At 41.0% G+C, this 10842-nt stretch overlaps 1 protein-coding gene across 11 annotated transcripts; it reads right to left on the bottom strand.

Moving 5' to 3' along the window:
• Positions 1–1917: 1917 nt before the first annotated feature.
• On the bottom strand, positions 1918–10533 carry LOC148103810 (tripartite motif-containing protein 16-like). Of its 11 annotated transcripts, none has more exons than XM_087833869.1 (3): positions 10499–10533; positions 9253–10363; positions 1918–2310 (listed from the first exon to the last, which is right to left on the bottom strand). In XM_087833869.1, exons 1-3 carry the CDS (start codon positions 10531–10533, stop codon positions 1918–1920), a joined length of 1539 nt encoding a protein of 512 aa, XP_087689995.1. The 11 variants fall into 11 exon arrangements, with proteins under 11 accessions (XP_087689995.1, XP_087690007.1, XP_087690005.1 ...); XM_087833881.1 differs by lacking the exons at positions 9253–10363; positions 10499–10533 and adding exons at positions 2657–2723; positions 2850–3591 and having other exon boundaries at positions 1918–2539; XM_087833879.1 differs by lacking the exons at positions 9253–10363; positions 10499–10533 and adding exons at positions 3123–3421; positions 3557–3591 and having other exon boundaries at positions 1918–3050.
• Between the last annotated feature and the right edge of the window lie 309 nt (positions 10534–10842).

The following is a 10842-nucleotide window of genomic DNA, read 5'->3' as shown; positions in this document are numbered from 1 at the left end:
AACAGATGTGAAGTATTTTCACATACGGTCCTTAAAGCTTCTGTTAAAATGTTCCACAAAACTTGGTTTAATCAATGTGTGATATTAAACTGAACCATCAGTTGATGGAAATGTTTATTATTAAACTCCTCGCCTTCATCTGTTGGAAGTTTAACAGGTACACGTCCCTCACTCATCCTCAAAAGCAGATGCAACAGATGCTCCTGCCTTGGTTTGAAGACACCTGCATGCATACTTAGAAAATCCATCTGTACATGTCAGTAAGTGTCTCACATTATCATTATCTGCACAATATTCACCCATATCAGCCAAATCAGCCTCAAACTGTTTGTCGAGTCCACTAATCAAAACTCTATTTCTGGGAAAAAGTCTTCTTGCTGGTTATGAAGAGTCTACGTCCCCCCCTTTAAACAATGTTTCACTTCCGGTTTGGCGGCGTTACACCTGCTGATTCCCCTGCAGCAATGTAAAGTTTATTCACACTGCCCAAACCCACCAAGTGAGCAGGGTCATGATATCATTTATGTCATGTGTTTTCCACGATCACTATGAGACACAGACTGTAAGTGTTAACACATCTTCTTATTTCATTCCCATCACACACAAAAACTAAGCAGTGCACATGCTTGCTGTCAGGAGCCTCTCCTGACAGCACACCTTGAACCCACTGCTCCACCCTCCCCTGCACTGATAAAAGAACAGTTATCAAGGAAACTCATTTCCTGGCTGTATTTGCTTGTTATCAGCTCCTAACACACACTATTGATACATTTCCACACATGAGTGTTGTGAACACAGATCTCTCTACTTTACCTGGAAACACTGGGTTGTGTTTTGTATCACTAAACACAAACAACGTTTTTTGTTTGTTTGTTTGTTTGTTTGTTTGTTTGTTTGTTTGTTTGTTTGTTTGTTTGTTTGTTTGTTTGTTTGTTTCACAGTTTCAACGATTCACTGGATAAATTTACATCTGAGATAAAAACATGTTCTAGTGAAAAACTGCACATCCATGTTGTTTTCTGAAAGACAGGTTCAGAGTGATTTCTCAACAACCTGCAGACAAATTTGTGCTTTTTTTGTCCCAGATACAAAAAGGTGTATCTTATAGACACCTGATTAATGTTTATGGGACTGATCTTCTTGGTAATGATGCTTTGGTTTGTCATTTTGTTAACAACATACACCCTGTTTCTGTCTGTCATCACTATAGCTGCATGTGTACAATGTGGATATTGATGTTATGTAACGATGATACAAAAAACAATATCAGAACATAATTTGATTCAGCAAAATCGATTTATTAACAACTATTAGTACAAATAAAACATTCTGTCATCTTTTAATAGCAAAACACATTAAAGCAGACGTGTGTCCAAACCTCCACTAACACATCCGTTTCTATGGTGCTGTCATCAGCTCGAGGCACAGCTGCATCCTGACTAACTCCATCAGGCACATTTAAGTCACTACAATCTTTTCATAATCCCCCCATCGTTCAAGAGTCAGGTATCTCTGAAGATTTCCAGAGTACTTTTTCACACACATCCAAGTCATGTAGTTGCAGTACCTCGACCGCAGCATTAACTGATGAATCACTGCAGCTCCAATATATTGTTGCATTTGACAACCCACTACAGCAACTACAGAATAAAACCACTAACCAGACTGATGACAGATTTCAAACATGCTGAATATGAAGAGTAGTATCATTTAAACTCACATGATTATCAGCCATAAGAACAAATTCAGATTTATATTGATGTAAGGTATATAAATGTAAGTACAGTTTGAATCAGTGCAATATTATTTTCACACATCAATGGACCACTGAACTTCTCAGCTTCTAAAATGTAAAGCCTCATTTAGAAACTACACAAGTACATATAATGGTCAGGGATCAACATGAACCTGTCTTCTCTATTTGACTTTAATCAACTCTGCAGTGGCTCCATCAGCTAAAAGACAAAGTCCAGCATAGAGCGGCTGAGTGAATGTGGTCTGGACTCTGTGGAGGAGAGTCATGGTTTCAGAGACGCTGTAGAAAGACAGAATACCTGCTCTGTGATCCAGGTACACTCCTACTCTGGAGGACCGAGGACCTGAGAGGACAGTTTGGACTTTGTTGTAAAAGAATGTATAACTGTTAGTGTCACAATGTAATGCCCAAGATTTGTCATTGAATCCAAATACACATTCATCGATGCTCCCTGCTCTGCTGATATTCTTGTATGCGACTGCTACTAAAACTCCTCCCCCTCTCCACTCCACCTCCCAGTAACAACGTCCAGTCAGACTCTCTCTACTCAGGACCTGACAATATTCAGTGAATCTGTCTGGATGATCAGAATAAAACTGTTGTTCTTTCATTCTAGTTACTTTTCTGTTCCCCTCAGATAATAACAGACGTGTGTTTGCTGTGTTTGGATCCAGTGTGATTTCACATGAATATTTTAAGAATTCAGCTCTGGTCTTTGGCTCTGGTGGTGACAGTAAAACATCCACTTCAGTGACTGTCAGTGAGATGTTTGTCCATTCCTCTCTCAGAATGTCCTGTAGTTTATCTCTGGTCTCTGACACAGCTGCTGTCACATCCTCAAAGTAGCTCAGAGGACGAATATTGATGCTGGATGAGTGTGTAGACTCACTGAGTGCTGACAGTGAGGGGTAGTTGTGTAGAAACTGGTTGTGATCCTCTGTGTGTGAGAGCTGCTCCAGCTCGCCGTCTTTCCTCTTCAGCTCAGCGATCTCCTGCTCCAGCTTCTCCTGAAGCTCTTTGACTCGACTCACTTCAGTTTCCTGCTGGGATCTGACCTGCTGCTTCACATCAGAGCTTCTTTTCTGGAGGAGACGGATCAGCTCAGTGAACATCTTCTCACTGTCCTCCACTGCTTTATCAGCAGAGCCATTGATGGCCTCCACCTCCTGTTGAAGCAGCTTCACATCTTTCTCTCGCTCCTGGATTCTCTGCTGGATGTTTAGTCGTCTCACCTCGAGCTCCTTCTGCTTCTCAGTCCTTTCTGCTGCAGCTGGGACTGTTTCATGGCCTTTATGTTCATCCACTGTGCAGAGATAACAGATACTCTGCTGATCAGTACGACAGAAAATCTTCATCACCTCATCATGACGAGAGCAGATGTTCTCCTGGAGCTTCTTGGAGGGGGCCACCAGCTTGTGTTTCTTTAATGGAGCTGTATCATAGTGAGGTTGGAGGTGTTTCTCACAGTAAGAGGCTGGACAAGATAAACAGGACTTGATGGCTTTCAGCTTCCTCCCAGTGCAGACATCACAGGCCACATCTTCAGGTCCAGCATAGCAGTGATCAGCTGGAGCAGCTTGGAGTCCAGTCTTCTTCAGCTGCTCCACTAAAGCTGCTAACATGGTGTTTTTCTCCAGGACAGGCCTCGGTATGAAAGTCTTCCTGCATTGAGGGCAGCTGTGGATTCCCTTCCTGTCCTCTTCATCAAAGTAGGTTTTAATACAGTTCATGCAGTAGCTGTGTCCACAGGGAATAGTCACCGGATCCTTCAGTAGATCCAAACAGATGGAACAAGAGAAGGTTTCTCGGTCCAGCTGAACTCCTTTCTGCGCCATTTCTCCTCTCAGTGTCAGTGACTGTGTGAGTTTCAGTTCCTTATAACTGAAACTAGTCTGAGCTCTGATCTCAACAACATGTTTCTGCAGTGAATGGAGCCTGTCAGCTCTTACACGTCACCACATGTTGGTTACACCCATCTTCAAAGTGCAGATCTGAAGGGGAGGGAACGAGGAAACACGTGGACAGAGAGGAGGTGCTGTGTTTAAGAGCAGGAAGAAGAGGGAGGGTTATCAGGCTGTGCTTCACTCCAGGAAGAGGAGCAGTTTGTTTAACCATTTTATTTACTGCTCACCTCAACGTTTAAACTTGTTAACCCTTTCTTCTATATAAATAAATGAAAAGTCCAACATTAGTGAACTCTGGACATAAATGTCCCATGGTTATAGTCACATGACCAGATTCTAAACGTGTAACTGTCAGAGTCTGCTGCATTAATGAAAGCATATATATAGCATGGATATGTTAGCAGACATATTGTTGTTGTCCAAGGTTTTTTTTTCATGTTTCTGTAACAAGATGAGGGCTGATAAATGCCACTGCATTGCTTTGAACAGTATAAAGTCAGCAGAGTCTGCACATATAATTACAGATATTTCTGCAAAAAGTCAAAAGAATCTTGCATTATCTTTTGGTTTTGCATTTATAATACCTGCTGCAAGAGAAATAACCATGTTCTTTATATAAAAATAACAACACACTTTACTGGCACAACTTCACCTACTTCCAAAGTTCATAGAGAAATCAAAGATCTGATGACTTGAAGACTCCAGCGACACTTAAAGTATTAAGGAACAGTTTTATTAAGTGACCAACACATTTTGGCTTGTGGCCACGCGTATCAAAATAAAGAATTCTGTGCTTAAATAATGAATTTAATAAAGTGATTTTCAAAATGCTTTTTAAAATGGTGATTCCACTCCTCATTTCAAAATCCATTTCCCTTTCCTGTTCGCTCAGGGATTAACATGTGGATTAGCAGTTGGATTAACAACTTCATTTTAATAATCCTGCTGCTATTCAAATTAGCCACACCGTGGGATGTAAGGAGCTCTCTGATTGGTTGGTCTGACACAGGCTGTCTGCCAGCCTGGATTTTCCTAGCTCATAGCTTCGCCCTGCTAAGAAGCGTGTGTGCTTATACAAAGGCCGTTCAGCCTCGGGATTTACACTCGGCTCGACACGGATATGAAAGACCAACACAAAGTGGTGTACACGTGAGAAGTGGAACGAAAATCATACCTGATTCCAAACATTTTTTACAAATAAATAACTGCAAAGTGGGGTGTGTGCAATTATTCAGCCCCCTGAGTCAAAATCTAGAGACTGAAATATTTTAACAGGGAAAAGGGGGCTCAAAGAAATCCTTTTCTTTCTTATTCTCATTTAAAATGTCTCGCTTTTAATAAATAATTTCCTGAATCTTACAACCAACGTTTCCATCTGATGTAAAATGTATAGAAATCATACATATACCAACAAGACAGTGTACATCACTGTCACAACAGCGTTTGTTTTCATTCAAAGGCTTTTTTGGCTTTTCCTATAATACCTGGTGGGCCGGTCTCTAGTCAAAATGCCCTGGTCAATTTTTTGTCCCAGTTCAGCCCTCATACTGACCCAGTACTGGTAATTTTTCTTATGCAGATGAGGCATTATTTCTGTACCATTATTTAATTCCAGAGGTTTTTAAGTTTGTTTGTTTTTTGCACTTGTTGACTTGTAAAAGCATATATGACATATTTTATTTCATAATTCATTAACCGCACAGAGAAGGCATCGTTTAAATATGTTAAATGTTTCTTTAAGCAAGTTCTTCATGACTGAGCCAAGTGTCCTCTTTTTTGGAAATCAAAATATGGTCACCCTAGACTATAATCATAATGCAGAAAAGCGCTATTAGACTAATAAATCAGGAGGAGTATAGAGCTCACACAAATGCACTCTTTATTAAGCCACAAGCTATAAAATTCCAGGATCTGGTGAAGTTTAAAACAGTGCAAATAATATATAAGGCAAGGAAAGGGATGCTCCCAATCGAAATAAGTAAATGGTTCTTAGAGAGGGAAGGGAGGTATAATTTTTGAGGGAAGTGGAATTTAAAAATACAAAGAGTAAGAACAACATGAAAAAGGATGTCTATTTCACTAGCAAAGTTAAATTCTGGAATGAGTTAAATGAAGAAATAAAGGTCAGTAATGATATAAACCAGTTTAAAATAAAACTCAAAAAAGAAATTTTAAATAAGTATAAGAATGAAGAAACTGCAATTAACCCAAGACAGCTGTAAAAGTGGATGTCTTTGGACTGTGGAAGGAAGCTGGAGTACCCTGGAAGAACCCACGGAAACACAGGGAGAACATGCAAACTCAACACAGAAAGACCCTGATGGTCAAATTGAACTCAGGACCTTCTTGCTGTGAGGCAACAGTGCTAACCACCATGCCCTAACTCAACAGTACATTCAATAGAATTTGAATTTAGATTTGTATTCTCATGTGCTACTATCATTTGATTATAGTATTAATATAGAACAAGGTTTAATTACAAAAAAGATTAGTAGAATTTTCCTTCAAGGAGCTACTTTTTGCTTTCTTACTTTGAATACATTTCAGAGCCTGTACTTTTTCGCTTTTACTTAAGAAAAGAAGTTGCTTCGGTACTTTTACCGCAATAGCGTTTAACACAGGTATCTGTACTTAAGTATAAAAAAAAGTCTGTACTTTTGCTTCCTCTGAAAGGGAGGACAGGATGGATTCCAGAGGCCCAGATTAGATATCAAGCAATACCTTGAGCCTCCTCACTAGGTTATTGTTTATCCACCAGTGTATCTGACAACACATCTGGGGTCAGCCCATTTCCCAGCTGCACTTGTTGGTTGAATCTTTGGCCAAAGCAAAGCTCACAATTACCTGCCAGTGCTGAAGAGATCTTCTATAAAGCCAATGGCCATTTCTTGGTCTTGGTCCGCTTCCAGAGTGTGTCTGTTTATTATGAAGAAGAACTGAACAAGAATCTGCCTGGTTTTGTTTTCTTCACGATTGCTTAGATCAGTGGTTCCCAAACTTTTTTTGCTAGGCCCCCCTTTGCCCCACACGCACGCACACATCCTCCAACCACACCCACCCACACCTACACGGGTAGGTGGGTAAACGGGTTGCGTTTACGTGTGGATGAGGAATACAGAGTTTGTCACGCAACGTCAAAGGTCTGTGCCTTTTTTCACGTCACACTGTGCGCCACGTTATTGTTTACATGAGATGAATTGCAGAAGGGCAGATAGAGACAAAATACTGTTAATCTGACTATCTTCAGTTTTTACAGTTTACATACACACGCAGTTACTGTTGCTCCATTTACAAAGGCAGAGGCGTCACGGTGTGATTATTTTAAGTGTAGTTGGGTTTTTTTTCCTTGTGTAATAATATTCAACAATCAAATCAAAAAATGCCTCTTAGTGCAAAATGGGTTTAAAAACATGAACAACTGTGGGATACTGTTTGTCCGTGATTTGAACAGCCCAGCGCTGCTCCCGACAAAGGGAAAACCAATTCTCCAGGGGAGACCTACCTCGGCACTTGTGCAGGTGAAGCCAAAGGGCAGATTTGCTTCACCATATTTTCTAGTCTTTGGCTTAGAATGAAGTTGGCTTGGAAACATATTCAGTGATGCTTCATCTCCTGCTTTGCGTTTGTGTAGGCGCCCCGTGCTAGCAGTGGCCAAGCGTTTTGTTTTTTTGCCCCCCTTTTCATACCGCGCCCCCCCTGTCATGGCTCTGTGCCCCCCCTAGGGGGCGGGCCCCACACTTTGGGAAGGTCTGGCTTAGATGGTGAGTCCATGATGTGGTTGATGTTTAGAGACCATAAAGAAAACATTTTCACCACCAAGTTTTCACCACTACATAACATGTAGTAATGCACTAAACAACTCTAATCAAACACCAGGGTTGGACAGACGCTCTGATCTGATATTAAAAAGATGTGAGCAGTTTCTGAAGCTGTAAATCTCATTAAAAACTCTCCAAAATTACGATGAGAAAAACGTTAAATGGTTCAGTGGCAGAAGGAAAAATCCTTTACATATAAAATCAACAGAGGTTCGTAATAAATGGACTAATAAATGGGGAATAGCTGCTCAGTTTCTGTGTCATGATTGAAATTTCAGTGAATATGAATCATCTCCAGGAAGCAAAAAGGGTTGGAGCTCAGCATCAGTCAGAAGAGGAAGATGAAGTGATGAAGAAGAGAGTGTTCAGTGGAAAAAGGCCAGTGAGTTCACGTAAATGCTGCTTCTGCTGTAAGACAGACATAAAAATGCATAAATGCTCCATGATTTTCATTTCTATCCATCATCTTGAACACTGACTATAAATGTGTTCACTTCATTATTGTGTGATTTGGTTTCTTCACGTGTCTCCTTCAGTGCAAATAAAGGACTGTTAGAGTGTGTGCTGTGTGTTTTTCTGAAGCATGACAATCCTTTCCAACAAGTATTTCCAGTTGTTTGTCTCCCCTCTGCACTTTAGTCTTTCTTCCTGTCATGTCTGTGTTTGTCCACCAGGTGTCTCCCTCAGCTCATTTTCTCCAAATCAGAAGCATCAGATTTGTGGAGACGCTCTGCCTGCCAGACACAGCTCAGGGCAAAGAAACATATCTATCCTCCACAATATACAGGCCTGTGTTATTTACTTTTTATACTTACATTCATAAATGATCGAGAGTGATCAAACTTACATCTGAAAAAATGACATTAAATGTCAAACATTAAGTATTTAATTTTTGTTACATTTTAAAGGTTCAAACCTCAAAGACATTAAGTTTACAGTCATATCTGATCAAGAAAATCAACAATCTTCACATTTCAGAAACTGGAACCACCTTTAAATGTGACTAAAATAATGATAAAACAATCAATTCTCTAATCATTGACTAACTGATGAATCACTGCAGCTCCAATATATTGTTGCATTTGACAACCCACTACAGCAACTACAGAATAAAACCACTAACCAGACTGATGACAGATTTCAAACATGCTGAATATGAAGAGTAGTATCATCTAAACTCACATGATTATCAGCCATAAGAACAAATTCAGATTTATATTGATGTAAGGTATATAAATGTAAGTACAGTTTGAATCAGTGCAATATTATTTTCACACATCAATGGACCACTGAACTTCTCAGCTTCTAAAATGTAAAGCCTCATTTAGAAACTACACAAGTACATATAATGGTCAGAGATCAACATGAACCTGTCTTCTCTATTTGACTTTAATCAACTCTGCAGTGGCTCCAGCAGAAGGATAAAAACAAAGTCCAGCATAGAGCGGCTGAGTGAATGTGGTCTGGACTCTGTGGAGGAGAGTCATGGTTTCAGAGACGCTGTAGAAAGACAGAATACCTGCTCTGTGATCCAGGTACACTCCTACTCTGGAGGACCGAGGACCTGAGAGGACAGTTTGGAGATTGTTGTGCCAAAATGTATAACTGCTTGTGTCACAATCTAATGCCCAAGATTTGTCATTATATCCAAAAAAACATTCATTGCCAAACCCTGCTCTGCTGATATTCTTGTATGCGACTGCTACATAAACCCTCCCCCTCTCCACTCCACCTCCCAGTAACAACGTCCAGTCAGACTCTCTCTACTCAGGACCTGTAAACATCCAGTGAATCTGTCTGGATGATCAGAATAAGACTGTTGTTGGTTCATTTTTGTCACTTTTCTGTTCCCCTTGGATAGTAACAGTTTCGTATGTGCTGTGTTTGGATCCAGTGTGATTTCATGTGAATATTTTAAGAATCCAGCTCTGGTCTTTGGCTCTGGTGGTGACAGCAAAACATCCTCTTCAGTGACTGTCAGTGAGATGTTTGTCCATTCCTCTCTCAGAATGTCCTGTAGTTTATCTCTGGTCTCTGACACAGCTGCTGTCACATCCTCAAAGTACCTCAGAGGACGAATATTGATGCTGGATGAGTGTGTAGACTCACTGAGTGCTGACAGTGAGGGGTAGTTGTGTAGAAACTGGTTGTGATCCTCTGTGTGTGAGAGCTGCTCCAGCTCGCCGTCTTTCCTCTTCAGCTCAGCGATCTCCTGCTCCAGCTTCTCCTGAAGCTCTTTGACTCGACTCACTTCAGTTTCCTGCTGGGATCTGACCTGCTGCTTCACATCAGAGCTTCTTTTCTGGAGGAGACGGATCAGCTCAGTGAACATCTTCTCACTGTCCTCCACTGCTTTATCAGCAGAGCCATTGATGGCCTCCACCTCCTGTTGAAGCAGCTTCACATCTTTCTCTCGCTCCTGGATTCTCTGCTGGATGTTTAGTCGTCTCACCTCGAGCTCCTTCTGCTTCTCAGTCCTTTCTGCTGCAGCTGGGACTGTTTCATGGCCTTTATGTTCATCCATTGTGCAGAGATAACAGATACTCTGCTGATCAGTACGACAGAAAATCTTCATCACTTCATCATGACGAGAGCAGATGTTCTCCTGGAGCTTCTTGGAGGGGGCCACCAGCTTGTGTTTCTTTAATGGAGCTGCATCATAGTGAGGTTGGAGGTGTTTCTCACAGTAAGAGGCTGGACAGATCAAACAGGACTTGATGGCTTTCAGCTTCCTCCCAGTGCAGACATCACAGGCCACATCTTCAGGTCCAGCATAGCAGTGATCAGCTGGAGCAGCTTGGAGTCCAGTCTTCTTCAGCTCCTCCACCAACTCAGCTAACATGGTGTTTTTCTCCAGGACAGGCCTCGGTATGAAAGTCTTCCTGCACTGAGGGCAGCTGTGGATTCCCTTCTTGTCCTCTTCGTCAAAGTGGGTTTCAATACAGTTCATGCAGTAGCTGTGTCCACAGGCTATAGTCACCGGATTTATCAGTAGATCCAAACAGATGGAACAAGAGAAGGTTTCTCGGTCCAGCTGAACTCCTTTCTGCGCCATTTCTCCTCTCAGTGTCAGTGACTGTGTGAGTTTCTCTTCCGTATAACTCAGACTAGTCTGAGCTCTGATCTGAACAAAATCTTCAGTAAATGGAGCCTATCAGATCCTACATGTCACCACATGTTAGTTACACCAATTGTAAGCGCCAGACGTCTGCTTTATATTTTTTATTTACGATTGAGTTAATGTTTGTTTTATAACTCATAGATTCATTACATAAGTCATCTTTTCAGGATTAATAAATGTGAAAATATATGTGTTTACATAAAGTAATTTTAAGTCACTGTTTTGGGATTGGAACCTAAAAGA

The sequence above is a fragment of the Neolamprologus brichardi genome, chromosome 3 (genome assembly GCF_056152115.1).
Source record: "Neolamprologus brichardi isolate AB-2024 chromosome 3, ASM5615211v1, whole genome shotgun sequence".
In the NCBI taxonomy this organism is placed as follows: Eukaryota; Metazoa; Chordata; class Actinopteri; order Cichliformes; family Cichlidae; genus Neolamprologus; species Neolamprologus brichardi.
The sequence above is the reverse complement of the archived record's forward strand: the minus strand, read 5'-3'. Positions and strand labels throughout refer to the sequence as shown.

Coding starts and splice junctions, on each gene's coding strand:
- LOC148103810 (XM_087833845.1), bottom strand. CDS start 10,533: ATGGCGCAGAAAGGAGTTCAGCTGGACCGAGAAACCTTCTCTTGTTCC. Junction 3,346..10,266: donor CTGGACTCCAAGCTGCTCCA/GCTGATCACTGC, acceptor CAGCTGAAGAAG/ACTGGACTCCAAGCTGCTCC.